This window comes from Carlito syrichta, unplaced genomic scaffold (assembly GCF_000164805.1).
Source record: "Carlito syrichta isolate Samal-C Ts95f unplaced genomic scaffold, Tarsius_syrichta-2.0.1 Scaffold120531, whole genome shotgun sequence".
Classification (NCBI taxonomy): Eukaryota; Metazoa; Chordata; class Mammalia; order Primates; family Tarsiidae; genus Carlito; species Carlito syrichta.
Genome location: NW_007064627.1, coordinates 13471 through 34146, shown reverse-complemented (window position 1 = coordinate 34146; position 20676 = coordinate 13471). Strand labels below are relative to the sequence as shown.

Here is a 20676-nt window from a genome sequence, read left to right as displayed (position 1 = left end):
CAGCCTTCCGAGTAGCTGGAACTACAGGCGCGCACTACCACACCCAGCTAATTTCTTTATTTATTGTCGAGATGAGGTCTCGCTAAGTTGCCCAGGCGGGTCTCGAACCCACGGGCTCAGGCAATCCACTCACCTCAGCCTCCCAAAGGCGCGGGATTACAGGCTGAGCCACCAAGCCCAGCTAGGTTCCACCTTTTAAGAACAAACCATATTCAGTCTGATATTTACAGGTCATGTGTTTTTACTTTTCAAAAACTACCATCAGTTTTAAGTTGGTAAATGCAATCTAGCTTTAGTTTTTGGATATCAGGTTTATCACTAAAGCAGCCAGACATTGTGGACATTTTTTTGTAAACCGTATCTTTCCATACGAAGCTCTTGAACTTCTATTTTCCCTACAAAAAAAGTGACTTTATTTTATGGTTCCCCATCAACTTTTACAAAGAGCAAGAAGACTAGGTGGTGCCAAGCAACAGACATTCCATTACATTGACTATGTTTAGTGGAGATTTAAAAGGCTTCTAGCCACATGGACTTATTTTTAGAGAGGAAGCAGAATGTGGATCCACGGGAGACGCGTTTTGTGTGGACCTGGTTAAAATCCTGACATGGGTCCGTGGGGGCCTGAGGGCATCAGTTAGCCGAATTAACATTTCAGTGGGCTTTAGATTTTCTGTGGTTTGACCGTGGTTTTAATTCTAGTTGAATTTTCAAAAGGATTTGTTTCTTTACAAAACAATAAAGCCGCTGTCCCAGGGTACTGCAGATCTCAGCACAGTCCCAGCGGCTGCCGTACCTACTGTCCCAGTCCCCTCCTTGGCGGCGTGTTCCTAGTGGGTTCCTGGAAGAAGGGGGCTGGCCACGTAAGTGTGGGAAGCATGCATTTAAACAGAGTTCAGCTTTCTTTCCTGCAAGACTGCAGGTTTTCACGCACTGCCAGCCTCGGGGCACGTGGTCTGCGGGGCGTCGTGTAGGCCTCGGGTCTGCAGGACACTGGGGAACGCAGCACAGGCTCATTCCAACACCACCAGGCACAGGCTTCCCAGCTCTGGGGCAGCGGGCAGCCGGTGCACCCAGGACGGTTGTGAGAACTCATAGGTGAGGGGACAGAGCCTCAGCAACTGAGAGGACCCCAGCGGAGGAGGGTGGTCTCTGTGCAAGCCCTGTGGGGGCTGCTCGGGCCTCGTGTGGGTAGCAGGCTGGGAAGATTGTGTTGTGACTTCTGTGCTGTGGTTTTTACTTTTTGTGGGACTTTGATCTTAATGCTGTGGTTTTTACCTTTTGCATGGAAATCTCTAAGCACACAAAAAGAGGGCGAATGCTGCGGTGACCCCAGGCAATGTCCAGCCCTACCTGCTGTCACGATTCTGCCCACCTTGCCCCTGGTCCCGGGGAGCAATCGAAGCAGATTGCAGCCTGTGGCTGGCTCTGTCCTGGTGTTGAAGGACTTTCCTTTCTAATACACACACAGAGCCACAGCCCACATACGCAGTCTGTGATGCCCTCAAGTCTGACACCCGTCCTTATTCCAGTTCCCTGAGGCTTCAGAAGTATCTGTCTGTGGCAGACTTGTTCACACTGGGGTCCAAGCAAGGCTGCTTTGGTGTCTGGTGGCGCCTCAACTGGGTCTTCCTGTGGTCGCCGAGCTTCCCCCACGCCCCAGCTCTGTGCAGGAGGCGGGACGTGGTTTAGGCTTCCCACGCCAGCCTTGGCGACACATGTCCTGCTTTGTCCTCGTCCCTGAGAGCGCCTGCCTTCCCCTCACCTGTGGAGGGCTGTGTGGCCTCCTGAATTCTGAGAACTCCCAGCCAAAGAGCCCTGTTCTCGGGAGTACGTGGTGTTCCCACCCTCCACCTCCCACACCAAACAGTGCTGTTGGCACCGAGCCAGGAGGGAGTCGGCATGGGGTGACAGGGACGAGACAGACAGAGATGGACCGAGAGAGAGAGGGGGAGAGAGAATGAGGGAACTAAACCTCAGTGGCAGTGCCGTGGAACCGCCTGAACTGGCTCAGGGCCTGTCCTCATGCTCTTGAGCTGCATTTAAGACTCCAGCAAATAGGAGTTGGGTGGGAGGGGCCAGGAGGTAGCAGGCGGAGTTTTGATTTTTTGTATTGTATTGTTTTCAGTTAGTTTTTTTTTTTAACTTTCTGTTTTGAAATCGTTATAGATTCCCAGAAGTTGGACAAATAGCACAGGCGGTCCCTATGCCCCTCCCGCACTGTCCCCCAGGGGCCCTGCCTTCCATGCTAGAAAAGCAGTCAGGCCAGGCTGTGTCCCTGGGCCGTGGTGTGGTTCCTGCCTCCGACCACCTGTGCAGGTCTTGTGGCCGCCAGGGATCCAGGCACAGGACTGCCCACCAGCACCAGAGCCCCGTGGGCGGCCCTGCTGGTCACGTCGCTCCTGGTGGCCACCATCCGTTCTTCCTCCCTGTAACGTGTTGTTTGAGAGTGTCTTATAGTCATGCAGTGTGTGGTCTTCTGGGATTGGTGTTGGTCACTCGTCGTCATGCCCTGAGATCCACCTAGGTTGCTGCCTGTGTCGATGTTGGTGCAATTTCTTTTTACGGCTGGTGGAACTCCACGGTGCGGAGGTGCCTGTATGGGTTTATCCACATATTCGTGTGGGGAGATCCTTGGCCTCAGATGGGGCACGCAGTGGAGACTGCTGCTAGGACGCAGCCTTCCTGCAGGGCAGACCCTTGCTGCCTCGAGAGGCGTATACCTGCTCAAACCATTTCGTGGCCGTGGCGAGACCACGAGAGGATGGTGTGCCTTTCAGAGGTGTTCTGAACACATGCACAAACACGTGTTCTCATGTAGGACTTGGTGGGCAGAAGGCCCTGGAGATGCCCCAGGGGCCTGGCTAGTGGGTCTGTGTTTTCTTTTTTTTTAGCTTTTATTTTATTTATTTATTTTTTAGACATAATTTTTATTTTAAAATTGTGGGGTACAGTTAAGGGTTAGGTATACAAACATGCATCATTCAGGCACCCTTGTTGATAATCCCAGACAGATATTGACTACCATTAATCCCATCACCCGTGCCCTCCCTGTCTTCCCCCGCCCATAGATTCCCACCACTGTCAATCCTTTTCTTGTAGTATTACGATAGGTGTTCAGGGTCCACTTACGAGTGAGAACATGTGATACTAAGATCTTTGTTGCTGTGAAAGATCACTCAGTATTATAGACTCTAGTTCCATCCAGGTTGCTGTGAAATTCATGATTTTGTTCTTTTTTATGGCTGTGTAGTATTCCATCGTGTATGTGTGCCACATTTTTTTAATCCAGTCCTCTTTTGATGGATAGCATGGTTGGTTCCAGGTTCTTGCTATTGTGAACAATGCTGCGATAAACATACTGTGCAAGTATCTTTTTTATAGAGTGATTTGAGTTCTTCAGGGTATATTCCCAGCAGGGAGATTGCGGGGTCATATGGGAGGTCGATATTTAGAACTTTTAGGAATCACCACACTGCTTTCCACAGAGACTGCACTAGTTTACACTCCCACCAGCAGTGTATAAGTGTTCCCTTTCACCACATCCTCTCCAGCATCTGTTATTTTTTGAGTTATTGATGATGGCCATTCTGACTGGAGTTAGGTGATATCTCGGTGTGGTTTTAATTTGCATCTCCCTGATGATTAGTGAGGTTGACCATTTCTTCATGTGTCTGCTGGCTGCTCGGATGTCTTCTTTTGTGAAGTGTCTGTTCATATCTTTTGCCCACTTTGTAATGGTGTTGTTTGTTTTTTTCCTTTCAGCACTTTGAGTTCCTTGTAGATCCAAGATGTTAGGCCTTTGTCAGTCATGGAGTTGGCGGGTCTGTGTTTTCAACCTCACAGTTTTCCCTGTTTTTCTCTTGCAGTGCACGAGGTCTGCAGAGCTCATTGGGACGTTTGTCAACCCCGAGGTGTTTCTGAAGCTGATCTTACCAATGCTTAGGAAGGCGCCCTCCCCCTCTGGCCTCCTGGTGCTTGCATCTGCCATTCGAGGCTGCCCCCGAGAAGCCCTGCAGCCTCACCTGAAGGTCATCGCCACAGAACTAGCACAAGCCCACATCTGCCAGGCATCTGAACATGTAAGCACACAGGAGGGGACAGGAAGTGGAGAACAGGCATCTCCCCTGCCATAGTTCTGACCATGGCGGTCCGTCCGCTCCATGCCAGGTCTGCCAGAAACATCCAGTGTGGCCAGTGTGCTCACACCACACCCCATTCAGGGCCCCTGTGCTGCTCTGTGCGGTCCTGTAGCAACCAGCTGCAGACAGCCTTTCACACCTAGGTTGATTAAAATGCCCCTTTTCTGGCTACACTAGCCACAGTGAGTGTTGGTGAACAGCTCAGAACACATCCGTACCAGGAAGTTTCTCTTGGCTTGTGCCTCTAGGGTGGACACAGGCCAGCAACACAGCTCTGAGGGTCCACATCTGCCCGTTCCGGAGAGATGAGGTCACCCATCTGCCCATCCGTGTCAAGTTGGTTTGGACAGCACACTGGTTCGGGCCACTGACGTTACTGCAGCCTGCTTGATGACTCGCCCAGGTTGTTTGCTGCATTTTAAATTGAGCAGTAAATCCATTACACCTGGAGCTGAAACAACTTGGGTGGTTGGACTTAATCATTTGCAATGATTATACTTGTTTTCTATGGAAGAAAACATAAGACTTAGTTTTTGTTTGGATGTGATAGGCTTAACTCTGATCAGCGTATGCACTGGACTCTGTGGTTCTAGAACACAAGGGCCTGCCGCCGTTGCCTGGCTGTCCTGTGCAGTGCAGACCTTGGTTTGCCCCAGGATGCCAGCACAGGCTTGGAGGTTTTCAGCCACATAGCTGAGCGAGAGGGGCCGAGACCAGCAGCTTTGCTGTCAGCTTGTTCCTGTCCTGTGTCACGGCCCATTCTCTGTCCCCAAAACGAGGAAGTGGCAAGTCACAATCATGTTCATAAACCATCTTAAGAACCCGTGAGGCAGTTGCTAAAGTTCGCCGAGAGAGGGAGGTGGAGCCAAGGTTGCACCAGGGACCACAGTGGGTCCCAGCCACCGTTCAACTCTTCCCAAATGCATTTCTGACGCATCCGTGTTCTTTTCCACGTCAGGGCAGCTCACACACTTGGTGAGGTATTTGGGAAGCAGGTTCTGTTTCCTGCAGTTATTCCTAAGTAGCTATAAGAAAAGGTTAAGAGTGTCTTTCAAGAACAAACTGAAATTTAAAAAATCCTGTGCTAAACAGAACAAGTCCGTGAAGATGTACTCTCAGCTGCAGCTCTGACTTGAGCCCACCCCTGGGGTTGGCAGGGAGTCTGGCTTTGTAGGGTTAGGGTCTTCCCCAGGAGTCTCAGGCCGGCTGTGTACCTGGAGCTCAGCTGGAGGAAGCTGGGGCCTCTCGTGGAAATGTGTTTAGTGGCAGGTGACTGAAGGGAGGAAGCTGTGTGGTAGGATCAGGATGAGGATAAGGATAACTCACTGATTGCTGTTGACCAAAGGAAAGCGGTTCAGGGATGTCACTGGCATTGCTGAGGGAGACCTCGCCGGCACTTCAGTGACTCCCGCTTGTGATCTTGCGTGTTGATTTCTGAGTTTGTGTGATCTTGAATCCTGTTACTTCAGAAGCAGAAAATACTGAGGTTATTTCCTGTCATGTCTCGTTCCCTTTTTCATTCAGTGTGTGTGTAGGCAGACACTGAAAATTCCCTGGCTACAAATAGAGAAATCTGTAGACATTAAGTCTTGTTATACCCTCAGAGATATTGCCGTATCCATACCAGGAGGGTGTCACCCTCACGAGCTCCAGCGTCAGTGTGATAGCTTAGGAAAGCTGGGAGTGGCCGTGTCTTCTAAAGATGCACTTCTTTTGATTTTAGTTGAAAAAATCATAGCTTCTTAAATTTACATTTCCGACCAGTCTAGAAATTAGCCAGGATCATGTCCTCAGAAATCAGTCCAGGCCTCAAAGAAACTGGGCTGTGTAAAAAGTATAGATTGGAATAAAAACATAAATCTGTGGCTTTTCCTGGGAGTTGGGGCACCCACTGCTCACAGCCCGACCTCCCGGGGTGGGGCAGGGCCATCCTGCCCGCCCTCCAAGGCTGACGCCGTCCACAGTTCTGTGTCATCTGCTGCGGGTGGGCGACCTGAGGGTGCGTGGACTGCGCAGCTAGGATGCAGTGTGAAGCTTTCGCTTAAACTTTGGGGATTTCTGTCACTGGTAGATGAGTCCCAGGATCTTAGGACTGATTCGGAAATTTGGACCCAAACTGTTTTCTAGGCAAATAATTAGTAAAAAAGTTTAAGCATATCTCTACGATATACATACACTTGTTTATTTGTAATCGTGTTCTTAAACTGCATGATTACTCTCCTGGTTTATTCTGTACTTTATGAAACATACATGAAATAGAGATGTTAGAGCAACATTATAAGAAGTGAATGTGAACAGAAGTCTCAGGTTCCTGCATCCCCTCTGCCAGTTGTGGGTCTCACCTGGTGTGCCATGAGCAAGGCTACAGTGGGGAGGGAAGCAGTTTGACTCCTAGGCCTTTGGTACATGGCTGCGATATCACCTGTCAGTCAGGAAGTGTTTGTGAACCCTAGAGCTTTATTTTTGTTAAAAATTCGTATTCAAAAATGTACACAAATGGGAAGATTGCAGAATGAACTTCCTTGCATCTGTCCTGTGACTTCAGTAGTGACTGACCCCTTTGCATTCTTGTTTTATCTACCTTGTACCACTTTTTTTTTAACTTTGGGAGAGTGGGGAGAACTAAGCAAGTCCAAGGAGTACCGTAATTTTGCTTGTAATTATCTCAGTATGTGTCGCCAACTCACAAGAACGTTTTAAAAACCTAACTAAACCATTTGGCATTTTACAGAAAAGCATGAATTCCTTAATTCCCAGTCTGAGTCCAGTTCCCCTGTCGTCTCACACATGCCCTTTTTATGGTTGCTGTGCTCTAACCCATGGCCAGTACCCATGGGATCCAGCTGCAGAAACCCTCCCGTCCACTGCCGGCTTCGAAGCCACAGGCCAGGGGTGCCGGACCGGGTGGGGCCCTGACAGCCTTGTCTCTTGCAGGACCTCTACCTGGAGCGCCTGCTGCTGTGTGTACAGGCTCTGGTGTCCACGTGTCAAGAGGACTGCGGTGGGGCCGGCCTCCAGCTCATGGAGGTTCTGGTGACGATAGTGGCCATCTCAGGTGCCAGTAACCTTGAGGACAAGGTAAGGTTGATGGCGGTCCCACTGTGTGGCACAACCTGGCAGAGCTCATAGCTGGACACGATCTCTCTATAAATGCAGTCTCTCTCTGACAGGAGTGCAGCTGTCTCCACACGTCTCCTCTGTGCTTGAACATCAGGCCTCAGGCAAGCCTGACCAACCAACCACAAAGATGGCAGGGTTTAGAACCAGTGGGGAGCCGTCCACCAGGTGGCCCTTGGGGCTGTCCCCTCCAACCGCCAGTGTCTGTCAGCATGTAAGAGTGGAGACAGCTGTTAATCTTAGAGTCCCTGGCAAAGAAACACACAGGAAACAAGACCACCATAACCTTACACGGTGCATCTTAGTGGGCTCTAAAACACGTTTGTGCGACAGAGTCTGGGAAGAAAACAGTATCCTGATTTTCCTACTTTAACTGTGTCCCAGCCTTACAAAATTGTTTCTATTCCATGGGCTCTATATTTATGCTTGAAAACCTTCTAACCCCCAGTTCCCTGTGGATTCTGAGAATCACCTCCAGGTGAGGCTGAGAACTGGATTTCCTTCCAGTTCTGCTTCTCTGGGCCGCCATGGGCCTCCTGAAAAGACGTATAGACTGAACTCTGCACAGGAACCGCCCATGCCTCTCCCTTTGTGGGGCCTCTTTAAGCTGCGTTTTATTTCTCTTTAAAAACAGCCTTTCCAAAGGGCATATATCTTAGGCAGTTTGTCACCAACAGGGCCATCACTACGAGCAGAGGCAGGACCCTGGTGACAGGAAGAAAGCTCAGCAACTTTCAGGTTGCCTGTGATCTGCAACACAGACCCCAGGCCACAGGCAGCTGCCCGGGGAGGCTCAGCACGTCCTCCTGTTCCCAAACCCCAGGGGAAAGGCACAGGCTAAATGGTGACGGGGCAGCTTTATTCGTTTTGCTTGTTGTTTTCAAAGACCAGGCCTCACTCTGTTTCTCAGGCTGGAGTGCCATGACCTGATCATGGTTCGCTGCATCCTCCAACTTCTGGGCTCAGCCCTCTTCCCACCTCTGCCTCTTGAGCAGCTGGTACTCCAGGCGCCTACCCCACACCTGGCCAGCTTCATTGCTGAATCACCTCGTGCCCTTTGGTCCCTCCAGAGCAGCACTGGACTCTTTCCCGCCTGGGGGTCTGGTCTGAGCAGAGGCAGCAGGCGGTCCTTGGTGAATGTAGCCTGTCTGCTCAGGTGATCTTTACACCTGCTCAGCCCCTCGGTCCGCAGGCTGGGCCCTGCTGACACCAGCCTCAGGGCGCCTCCTAGAGTAGCCCTGCTCCTTCCAGCGGACCATCCTGGGGATTGGCATAAGTCTGGGCCCACGGCACCGTGTCGTGTGGCGCATGCATGTTGCCGGTTCGTTGTGGCTGCACATGCGGCATGGCGCAGATGAGAATGGAGGCCTCTGCCCACAGCCCTGGCTTCCCAGCAAGCTGGTGGCAGGGTTTCCTCACAGTGGTGCCCTCCTGGCCCGCGTGTTCTCACCTGCAGGGGTGAAGGTGAGCCCCCGGCGGGGAGTTCTGAGCCCTAGAAATGAGAACCATGTTAGCCTCTGCCTTGTAACCTCCAGGCTCAGGAGGTGATGGATGCGCTGGCCACAGTGGAAAGCGCCAGCAGCCGCCAGGACCTCTACCGCAAGCACATGGGCCGCCTCCTGGAGCAGCTGGCCGTGACACACCACGACTGGACCGTGTGCTCCCCGGAGCTCCTGCAGTTCATCGTCCTCATCACTCACTCAGGTGAGCCCTTCAGCATGCTGTCTTCTCACAGACCATGTGAGGTGTTCAGCGGGAGCCAGATTCAACTAACTGAACTATTTTTAACTGAGGCATGTTTTTCAAAGTGACCAATAGTCACTCTTGCCTGTGGAGAAATGAGTGTCTTAGGGAACAAAAACATCCAGATGTGGTGGCTCACCCCTGTAATTCCAGAGTTTTGGGAGGCCGAGGTGGGAGGATTGCTTGAGCCAGGAGTTTGAGACCAGCCTGGGCAACAAAGTGAGACTCCATCTCTAACAAAAAAAATTTAGTAAGTCAGTAAATCCTTCTATCCATCAATCCACCCAATCTTGTGTGCACCTGTAGTCCCAGCTACTCGGGAGGCAGAGACAGGAGGTTAAGTCTAGCTACTCTGGGTTACAGAGTAAGATCCTATCTCTAAAAAAAAATTTGAAATAATTTTTTTAACTATGAGAAATTTTTAAATTATTCATTTGCAGTAGTTCTGCAGGAAGATTAATTTTTTTTTTTTTTTGAGTTGGAGTCTCACTCTGTCTCCCAGACTGGAGAGCAGTGGCACGCTCCCAGCCACCCAGCCACTGCAGCCTTGACCTGCTGGGCTCTGGTGGTCCTCCCGCCTCAGCCTTCCAAGTAGCCGGAACTACAGGCGCACGCTACCATGCCCAGCTAATTTTTTATTTATTGAGAGACGAAGTCTCGCCAAGTTGCCTGGGCGGGTCTCGAACCTGCAGGCTCTGGCAATCCACTCACGTTGGCCTCCCAAAGTGCTGGGATTACAGGCTGAGCCACTGAGCCCAGCCTAATTTTTTAATTTAATTATCTTAAACAGACAGAAAGGGGTAACTTCCTAAACTTTGAGAAGATTGAGGGAGAACCACAAATGAAGGAAATAGATTTGACTGTAATACATTTGAACCAAAATAAAAGGAACATAGACATAAGTAGTTACAATAAATATGACAGTATAAGAGCTTTGTTATATAACGCTCCCACAAAATGAGGATAAAAGCATTATAGGCAAATAGGCAAAATAGGCAAAATATCTAGATTATAAGAGCTAATGCAACTAATAAATAGAGTGGGAAAAACCCAGCCCCTCTAAAAAGAAGGAAATATGAGATAGAACTCATGAGGCACCACGTTTTCTTTTATCAAATTAGGCCACAAATAAAAAAGCTGCCCCTCAAGGTGTGGAGCTAGGTGCCTGGCAGCTGGGAATACCATGTACAACTGCCAGTATATTTACTCCCTTTTATCCCGTGATCAAGTTCGTGAGAAATTATCCTAAGGATATCACCCTAATTGTGGACAAAGCTGTGTACCCAGCAGAACTTCACCGAATAGCAAAATTTGGAAGTGACCCAATACCCAGCTAGCAGTTAAGCAGATAATGCCATCTCAGAGAAGAAGTGTCCCAGCAGCCACAAAAAACACTTATCCAGCCTTGGGAGCAACATGAAAAGATACATAGTATGGTGTGAAGGAAAAGGAGACCTGGGGCTGGGGCTGGGCCTGGTGGCTCACACCTGTCATACCAGCACCTTGAGAGGCCAAGACAGGCGTTATCACTTGAACCCAGGACTTTGAGACCAGCCTGGGCAATATAACGAGACCTCGCCTCTAAAAGAAATTGAAAAATAGCTGAATGTGGTGGCGCACGCCTGTAGTCCCAGCTACTTGAAAGGCTGAGGTGGAAGGATCACCTGAGGCCAGCAGGTTGAGGCTGCGGTGGCCATGATCATGCCACTGCACTCCAGCCTGGGTGGCAGAATGTGACTTCAACTCAAAAAAGAGAGAGAGACCTGGGCATGTAGGCATCGTGTGCCAGGGACAAGAAAATCCGTGCCAGGCAGGCCCATGACTGGATTCAGTGTTAGTTTTGGTTTGGGGTTTTGCAACTTTCCAAGGGACCCACTTCGGACACATCCCAGGCCCTAGGAAGAGGCTGTCGGTGCACCCCTTTCTCTCCATCCCCGGCACTGGAGGTGGACTTGGAGACAGGGGGCTCCTTTCTGTATTTGGGCCAGAAAATGTGTCCTGTTTCCAGTGTATTGAGATGCAGAGAGTCACAAAAGCAGAAACAGGTCAGCTGCAGTGTGGCCCTCACAGCAGGAAAGGCGTTTAATCCCAGATGACCTGCCGAGATGTCCTGCCGTGCAGCGCCTCAGGTCATGTGTCTGAACGACTTTGCCGTGACACATCCTGCCGGGGCCCAGGTGCGTGGCACGGGAGGGACCCCTGCAGACAGCAGCTCAGAGCAGGCTGTGGGGACTCGTGGGCGGGACCCCTGGCCACTCAGACCTGACCCCGCACTCGAGCTGGCAGCAGTGTTCCCCTGCGGCGAAGGCAAGTGAGGCAGCCGGGTGGGCTGAGGGACTCGGGGCCCAGCAGACGGCTCAGGACAGGTGGCACCCGTGTTGGGGGGCCCCGTCGCACCTGTGCCCCGTGCTGTTCCAGCTCTCTGGGCTCGGGTCTGCGTGGGCCGTCAGAGAGTGAGCTTGGCATCGGGGCCTTCCCTCTGGGCCACGTCCCCATGAATGCCCTGAGCCTCGGTGATGTCCGGCAGGGAGCGTGCACGTGACGCGTGGCGGGCGTGTGTCTCAGGTCCCGGAGATGCACCGAGAGGGTGGCAAGTGCGATGCAGGTTCCGCCCTCGCCGGTTCCTGCCCGTCCTTTCCTGCAGTGGGAACAGCACCTACTTCAGGGTCTGTTATTGGGATAAGGAGCCTGCCTGGGCAAATGTTTGCATGTGCTGCAAGACTAGAACACGGGACCCAAGGGTCCAGGAGTTTGTCCCGGTCCCACAGCCAGAAGGGCCCAGCAGTTTGTCTGGATTCCACCCCAGAAGGGTCCAGAAGTTTTTCCAGGTCCCTCAGCCCAAAGCTTGACAGATTCCAGCAGTACAGGCACCACACACCACTGGGCACATGGGCCTCCAGCCTTGTGTCTCGCCTGAACTTTCATGTCTGCAGAAAGTATCTTACAGATGGGTCTCGTCTTAAAAAGCGGTTTTTAAAATCGGCAGTGTTGCTCAAGACCCAGGGCCTGTCTGTGTCCCACCCAGCTTGGCAGGCTGCTCCCAGGTTGCAGGAATTGCATTCCAGCGTGTGGCAGTGCTACAACCACGTTCCAGGTAACTGATGGAGAAGACGGAGCTTGGGGCATTGGAACCCCCTGTTCTCTGACTCCTTCCACACGGACAAACCACACTTTGGTGAGGATTAAACCACTTGAAGGGAACAAGCCACTTTGAGAGATTCCGGCGCATGGTTTTGCATGTAGTCTTTTTAATTTCCTGAAAGTGTCTTCTGGAAGGGGATGGAGAGCTCCCTGTGCCTCATGGATACCCCATCTCGGCACCTGCCCATGACAGTTGTGGTGTGTTTGTCCCAAAGGCTGATTTTAACACTCAGTGTGGTGTGCACCTTACTGAGGACTTAAATTCACCTGTCTGTCTATGCTGTAAGTAATGACAAATGCCCTATATTTTTGAGGACTTCTTTCTCCTTTTAAAAATGTTTATCTTTTGCTTGTTTTAGAGACAGGGTCTTGCTCCGTCACCAAGGCTGGAGTGCAGTGACAGTCATAGCTCATTGCAGTCTCAAACTCCTGGCCACAAGCTATCCTCCTGCCTCAGCCTCCCAAAGTACTGATATTATAGGCATGAGGACCGTGCCTGTCTTCTCTTTTCTTTTTATTAGGGAGCATTTGTCTGATGCAGAGTTTAATTATTCAAAATGATTTATGCAGTTTGCAAAGAATGACTGGCAGAGTGCTCAAGTTACAATGGTTCTTTGCAGGAGGGGACAGTAAGATGTCCCTCGAGATTCACTCCTCCCTCACGTTTACATTTTATGTTTTCTTTGTGAACAAAACTCTACAGTCTTGGGAGACTGACGCTTGATCCTGAATGCCCTCTTCTGAAGTTGAGACATTACCAGACGTGGCGATGTGGACAGAGGGCCTGAACAAGCCCTTGGCACTCACGTCTGTGCTGGCGGGATGCCCATCAGTGCAGCGGTGCTTTGTCACATCATCTCGGTGGTGGCTCCTGTTTTCTTTCCCTCCCCTAGGCCCACATGCAGCTCCGTGCAGTGGGGTCCTCCCTCCTGGGCCTCACTGCCTCACAGCCATTTGACACTCTAGAGTCTGAGCCTCTGTGTCATCAAGAGCAAAGGCTAGAATTGCTTGGCCTGGTCTAACTTATCCCACAATCGGCAAATGTGTTCTAGAGCAGAAGGGTTTGAGGGTTCAGCTACTCTAAAATATGCCATTCTGTTGTGGACACCAGGAGAAGCAGGGCCACTGTTTTGTGGCTGGGCTCCTGTGAACCACAGTTACTGCTGGATGCCAGAGACTGCTGTGTTCCTGTCACAGTGCAGTGAGTTCCAGAGCTCAATCTCATAGCCTTGTCTGAAGTCCCTGTAGCATGGGAAGAATCCATCCATTTCTTCATCTAGTCATAGGCACGAAAGGGGTGATGGCTGCAAAGCGTTGGCAAGTGTTAAACAATGCACTTAATTTGAGTAATTGATTCTGGTTGATCTTTTTTTTTTTGAGTTGGAGTCTAACTCTATCACCCAGGCTGGAGTGAAGTGCCACACTCATGGCCACCCCGGCGTCAACCTGCTGGGCTTTGGCGATCCTTCTGCCTCAGCCTTCCAAGAAGCCGGAACTACAGGCCTGTGCTACAACACCTGGCTAGTTTTTTATTTATTGTAGAGACGAGGTCGTGCCAAATTTCCTGGGCTGGTCTCGACCTTGTGGGCTCCCAAAGTGCCGGGATTACAGGCTGAGCCACCGAGCGCAGCCTTCTGGTTGATCTTTAAAATACTTTTTGACTTGGATTTTTTACAAGAATCTGGAGGAATATAGAAGACATAGAAAGCTTACATATTGAACGATACGTGTAATTTCGGGAGTTAAATTGTTCTGCTTCTCTCCTTTGGCAGTCCCCTCCATGGTCCAGGTGGGGAGGGGTACGATGGGAAGGGGACAGGACCCAAGCGAACACGCCAGGGGCAGGGCTGCTGCTGGGCTTGGGGCGGCCGTGGGAGGCCGCGCATACTGGAGCACCCGTGCCCTTGTCCCACAGGCCCCGTGCTGGGAGAAGTGCTGCCACACGTGGTGCCCATGCTCAGAGCCTGTCTCCAGCCCGCGCGAGACCCGCAGATGCGCCTGAAGCTCTTTTCCGTCCTGTCGAAGGTGCTGCTCAGAGCCAAGGACACTGTTGACTCCCAAGGGTAGGTTGGTTTCCAGGTCTGTCCGTGCCTCCGTCCGCCCCCCACACCGCCCGGCCGTGGTTCTGCCCCTTACTCCCCCCCCGGGCTGGGCCGGAGGCTCCCACCTCTACCCTCCCCACACTGTGCTGGGCCAGGAGTGCCCTCCTGTCACCCAGCACTGTGCTCAGCCGAGCGTCCCCACTTCCCCTCACGCTGAGGTCTGAGGCAGAGGCACGAGGCGACCCCTGAGCTTCGGGGCAGCCTGGGTCCCACAGCATCTGCCCTTGCCGGGTGAGCAGCAAGGTCCCGGGAATGCGCGGCGCAGGGAAACACTCAGTCAGAGCCACTTGAGTGTGGTCGTTGGGGTTCCGTTGAGTGAAAAGTTTTAGGGAACATTAGCTATTAATGGCTTATATATTAGCTGTTCTCAGTTTTAAAAGAACTTTGGTGCCTTTCAAACCTAACAAAGAATTGACTGAATTACTGCGGATGGTTAAGTTCTTAGAGACACTCGTCTGTTATCTACAAGAACATCCAGATAGCATTAGAACGTGCAGGACCTTGAGCATGCCGGCTTTGACGTAGAGGAACGAGGCAGAGGGAAAGAGGAGCAAGGGCGGGAGGCGAGGCCGCAGCCTGGACCCTGGTGCAGCCGGAGCAGCCAGCTGGTTCTCCTGGGTGGGTTTGCAGAGTCCAGAGGAGTCTAGAACTGCTGGGAGGAAGAGGCCTGCCCAGGTGTCTGCCTCTCGACTGCTCTTCAGGCCGTCCTGTTTGCCTCTGTGAGATTACCACAAGGTGCAGAGTCGCCTGGTCACACCCAGATGGGTCCCCGCGGGAGGTGGGGCCTGCGTGACTGATTCTGGCGAGATGGTGGCACTGCCACCTGTCTGGACTCTAGCAGTGCCAGGACCTGCCCCTCCAAGGCTCCGGTCTTCCGCCAACGTGGCGTGGGTTGAAAGCTAAAGTCCAGCGTGGAAAGAAGCTGGTCATTCTTTGTAGCCCTCATCCCTCTGCCGTTGGGCCTCCGGCCAGCCCATCGTACTGTAGGAAGTGCTGTTCCCTGCTCGTCTGCAGACACTTCGAGCTTCCGTGGGGTCCGCAGAAAGATAGGAGGGGGAGCCTTGGCAGCCGCCCCACTCGCAGACCACATCCGTGTGGACAGCGGCCCGGCAGCTGGTCCGGGTCTGCCCCGGAGCAGCCTCGGGTGGCCACGCGTCTGTGGGGAGGGGCGGGACGCTGCTTCCGGAACAGTCCGCCCACTCCACACGGCTTTCAGACTCAGGCTGAGTGCCCAGACGAACCTGCAGTTACAGACTTCTTGTGGAAAGAAGCTGTGCTGGGGAAGCAAGGTGTTTACGTTGCGGTTATTTTAGCGAGTTAGTCACTTTTACAGATGGGAAGGATTTTTCTTAAAGTGTCCGATGGTCTTAATTTTTAGGGTTTTAAAATGGTAGCGTCATAAAATGCTGAATGGGCTCTGCTGAAGTAGAAACACCGGACAGGGAGTCTTCTGCTGACCATTGTCTTGTGGAGAACATTCTCATTCTGTCAGTAGCTGTGAGCGCCCGCTGTGTGCAGCTCCTTGCTGTGAGGGGCTGGGAGGTCCGGTGCTTGAGGAGGGTCAGGTTCAGGTACCAGGTGCTTCTACCATGAACACCACGACTGTGAAAGGGCCTCCTCATACAGGCCGGAATGCAGAGACAGAAGTGTCTCAGATTCTCTTGGACTTGGCATGCTTGCATCTTACTCTGAGGTGAGCATTCCTGACCTGAGTTACCCGACAGCCACAGCGCTCCAGTTAGCATTTCCTTTGAGCCTCAGGTGAGCGCTCAGCATGTTTTGGGCCTTGGGCCATTGGGGTTTTGGGATGATCTGACTAGCTTCAAAGAAACTGCTGGGAGGTTTGGAGTGAGGGCTGCTTTGTTTGTTTGTTTAAAGAGATGGGGTCTTGTTCTGTCACCAGGGCTGGAGTACAGAGACACAGTCATAGCTCACTGCAGCCTCCAACTCCTGGACTCAAGCGATCCTGCTGAGTAGCTGGGACTCCAGGTGCCACCATGCCTGGCTAATTTTTTTTTTTTTGTAGAGACCCAGTCTCACTATGTTGCGATTCTCCCACCTCAGCCTCCCAAGTAGCTGAGATTACAGGCACGAGCCGCTGCACCCAGCTGAGTTTCTTATAAGTGAGGAGGTGCTCACACAGCAAACCCAGAACATCAGCCACCGGGAATCCTCTGCTGGATTCTCTGGGCTCCTGGTTGCACTGTCAGGCGTCCTCGTGGACCTGACATGCCTGGGTCTCTCTTCCAGTCGCCCCACTTTCCTGTGGGTTGCTCTGTCGAGGGTGCTTTTGTTTTCTGCACAGGTTTTTTTTTCTCCAGGTCAGGCCACCTTGCTCCTCAGGGCCAAGGTGCCTGTGAAGTCAGGACAGCGACAGCAGCAGGCGCCCTGGCCCTTGGCTCCGAGAGAGCTGGAAGACACTGGCAGCCTCGGAGTAAAAACGCTTGCGGTGACGCAGGTGCATGACTTAGAGAGGACGTCTGCCCCTTGATGTTATCCTTTGGCCGAGCAAGGCCCCCAGGGGCGCTTGTGCCATAGAGGAGCCTGGTGGGCAAGCGGCCCTGACCTTGGTCTTCCTGGAGGGGACGTCATCCTGGGCGCAGGTGTGCGTCTGCTGCAGACTCACTTTTAGAAAGTGATGTGCCTTTTGCTCTCCGTCCCTTTAATGGTTCAGGTGGCGGGTTCTGATCGAGGCCAGCAGTGCCTGTGCAGCGCAGCCCGTCTCTCCTGAGAGCCGCCCTTGTGCCCTCAAGGCCACGACTGCCGGGCCACTTTACACGAGCACCTCAGAGAGTCCTCTCAGAAGTCACTGCAGGAAATGATGGCTCTTTGCTTGACAGCGAGCTGACCTTGCAAGCCTGGCTGAACGTGGGCAGGTTGTCCTGCTCTGGTTAACTGTCCACATTTGCTGTGGACTGTTGACACTGACACCGAGATACCCCTGCTGGAAGTAAACTAGTGGTGTCTTCGGGAAAAAGAGGCTGGGCCATGGGCGACGGGGTACAGCCTTGACAACGCTGTGGGCTTCGAACCCCGCCGGACTTGGGGACCCGGCTCCCTCTGGAATGTGCTTTGTAGTCCTGTGGGGATGTACGTTGGTGGGCTGTTCACCTGATGCACTCTGACCTGCAGGTGCAGTGGAACCTGCAGTACATGCCGGGGCCTTGCTCTGTGGTCTGTGGCAGGTTTTGCGATAGGGGACTGACACACACGGAGTCAGGCGGGCAGAGTGGCAGCATGGCCGGCTGTGCATTGTGCTTCATTTGGCTTCGTCTTCTCTTCATGGCGTGTCCAGCTAGCTGGTTACTCTCAAAATGAAGGCACCCAGCTGGTCAGGAAGTCCTTGTCTCTCTGAGCCTTCTCTCAGGACCCGGGATCCCACCTATGTCCCCCAACCCGCCTCCGAAACCGAGGCCAACTGCAGCACTGTCCTTGCTGGAAGAAGGGCCGTGTGGTCGGGGGCTTGGCCTGCTGGGTGGGAGGAACACAGGGTGGGGCCAGCCGGGCCACAGGTGCTCCTGCCAGTGCAGGTCGGGCGTGGCTCCGGCCTCCTTGGAGCAGAGGGGAGAAGGCGAAGCCCTTCTGGGAGGCCAAGAAAGAGGCTGAAGTACATCCCCAGGCCCCCCGGGTTCCGGAGATTCGGGACCCACCACAGCCCCAGGAGAGGCTGGCAGGAACCCGCAGGGGTGTGGCCCTGCCACCTTCTCTCCCTGGCGGCTTAGGCTGGGCACTCCGCCCCTTCCCTGGGAAGAACAGCTCTGTCCCCTCAGCAGCCCCCCTCCCCAGGGAAGGGGTGCTCAGGGTTCAGGGTTCAGCTCCAGCTTCCCGTCGGCCTTCCCCGCAACCCTGCTTATTCCACACTGACCCCCTCCCCGAGAGGGTCTGGCTGCCCCTCACCTGCTCCTGACTCTGGCTCCAGGCAGCTTCCTGGCTACCTCGAGACGGTGACGAAGGACATCCTGCTCCCCAACCTGCAGTGGCACGCGGGGAGGACGGCAGCAGCCATTCGCACAGCCACGGTGTCCTGCCTCTGGGCCCTCACCAGCAGCGAGGCCCTGTCGACCGAGCAGGTACGTTCTCCACGCAGCCAGGTGGCCCGCGGACAGGGGCAGCAGGGTAAGTGCCCGCGCTCACGGGAGGTATGTTGGCCTCCAGGGCGAGGGCTGCGCCGCAGAAGGCCCTTCTCAGGCCACGGCAGGGGAGGGCGCACCCGGGCCTCAGCAGCAGGGAGCAGGAGGATGCCGTGAGCCAGGTGGGCCCCACCGGTGCGTGTTGCGGGGCGGGCTTCCTTGAAACTCTTGGGGACGTGTGAGGATTTGGCCTCCTTTTTATGAGACGAAGAGTGTGATCACCGGCTCGAGCTGTGCCGCTCTTACTGCTGCCTCCAGCTGACATGGGGGATCAGGAAACAGCAGAAGCAGCACCAAACGTGGGCATCTCTGCTGTTGCGTTATGCCTTTGTGGCGAGAACTCGCCTCACCGGCCAGACGCCCCAGGAACCATTTCCCCAGCACCCGCGGTGTGTGAGCGCCACCTCCTGGTGCGCGTGGTTGTTCCTTGAGTTAAACGTCCTTAAACAGTTGGATCCTACGTGCTGAAGAGTTGTACATAGGTGTTTTTGAAAAATCAGCTGATCCAGTGAAACAGAAATGGTTCAGATTATCTAAATGTTGACGTGAAGATTCTAGTCTTCTCAGGTAAAGCTTTCTTTTCTTTTTTTTTTGAGTCAGAGTCTCACTCCGTCACCCAGAGTGGGGTGCAGTGGCATGTTGCTCAGGGCCACCGCAGCCTCGACCCGCTGGGCTCTGGCGATCCTTCCGCCTCACCCTTCCTCAGCCTTCCATGTAGCCGGAAATACAGGCGCATGCTACCACGCCCAGCTAATTTTTATACTTATAGAGACGAGGGTTGCCCAGGCTGGTCTCAAACTCGCAAGCTCAGGCAATTCATTCGCCTTAGCCTCCCAAAGTGCTGGGATGACAGGCTGAGCCACCGAGTCCAGCCAGTAAAGCTTTCAAAGTAGCAGTCCAAGCTCATGTATCTTACCAGAGCCATGTCTTCACAGGCGGGAGGTCAGACAGGAATCCTTATCCTCAAGGCACATCCGGTTGTCACTCACATCTTGTGTGTTTGCCAATTGCAGCTACAGGAGGTGCAGGAAACCTTGATGCCTCAAATTCTGACCACCCTGGAGGAAGATTCTCAGATGACGCGACTAATTTCATGCCGTATTATTAATATGTTTTTAAAGACCTCTGGTGGCATGATTGAGCCAGATGAACTCATCAGGATTTATCCCGGTAGGACATTTTTGCTTCTCAAAGTGTATAGTCGCGCCCCCCTGTGTCTGGGAGTTCAATCCGTGGATTGAACCAACTTTAGATCAAAAATATTAGGAAAAGAAGCCCACAGTGTTCCCAAGAGCAGAACACGAACTTGCCACGTGCCGATGGCTGTATTGAGCCTGCACGAAGTGGTGTGTGGGCCTCCGATGAGGTGTGCGGCACGCCACCTCAACGTGACTTACCGCACTTGGGACCGTGTGCGCGGGCCCTGTACAGCACGGTGCTCCCCACAGACATCCAGGGGCGGCTGCGTTCAAGTCTGAGGTTCACTTTGTAGGAAATGCCACTTTTTCACTTCTCGCAAGTCGGTGCTGTGGGTCTAAACGGCAGTGACAGATAAAACATCACTAGGAAAACAGCGCAACAAGAAAAAAAGGCACGCGTCTTCTGGACCGGAACGAGAGAGGGAAGCTCAGCTCGCACGGCAGCCGGGGTGCAGCCGTGAGGGCCGTGGGGCCACCCTGGCAGGAGCTGCGGCCAGGCCCCCTGTGGGGAAGGCCTGGGCCAGGCTCTGCTGAGACGGGCTGGAGGCTGCCCATCGCCACAGGCGCCCCGGGGGCAGGGAGGCCCCACCTGGCCACCCCGCGGGAACCAGGCCCAGCCTCGGCATCACGGCCCGTGTGAAGCTCACGCACCAGACAAACCCCAGACGCACACAAGGCCGGGGGGGTCGTGGGAATGGGCAGTCGGTCAGGACCCCCCAAAAATGAGCACGGAGCCGAATCGTGACTGCAGAGACGATCGTGACTGTATCACCCCGCTGAGCCTGCCCATGGGTCCCAGAAGACGTCCTCCCGGGAGCAGGGTGGCCGGCATGGCCCACACAGGGGAGGTGCCTTGAAGTCATCTTTCTCTTTTCCCTTTCTGAGTTGAAGTCTCACTCTGCAGCCTCTACCTGTTGGGCTCAGGCAGTCCTTCCGCTTCAGCCTCCTAAGTAGCTGGGACTACCAGTGCGTGCCACCACGCCCAGCTAGTTTTTTTGTTAGTGTAGAGAGGAGGTCTTGCCAAGTTGCCCAGGCTGGTCTCAAACCTGTGGGCTCAGGCAGTCCTCTCACCTCAGCTTCCCAAAGTGCTAGGATTACAGGC

At 53.4% G+C, this 20676-nt stretch overlaps 1 protein-coding gene across 1 annotated transcript in view; it reads left to right on the top strand.

Annotated features, from left to right (window-relative positions):
• Positions 1 to 1718: 1718 nt before the first annotated feature.
• Positions 1719 to 20676, top strand: part of LOC103249482 (dynein assembly factor 5, axonemal-like) — a 24610-nt gene continuing 5652 nt past the window's right edge. The window contains exons 1-8 of the mRNA XM_021707585.1: positions 1719 to 1830; positions 2320 to 2405; positions 3870 to 4082; positions 7077 to 7220; positions 8795 to 8963; positions 14059 to 14206; positions 18165 to 18315; positions 19389 to 19545. Coding sequence (XP_021563260.1) covers positions 1719 to 1830; positions 2320 to 2405; positions 3870 to 4082; positions 7077 to 7220; positions 8795 to 8963; positions 14059 to 14206; positions 18165 to 18315; positions 19389 to 19545 — 1180 coding nt within the window. The remainder of the gene's footprint in view (positions 1831 to 2319; positions 2406 to 3869; positions 4083 to 7076; positions 7221 to 8794; positions 8964 to 14058; positions 14207 to 18164; positions 18316 to 19388; positions 19546 to 20676) is intronic.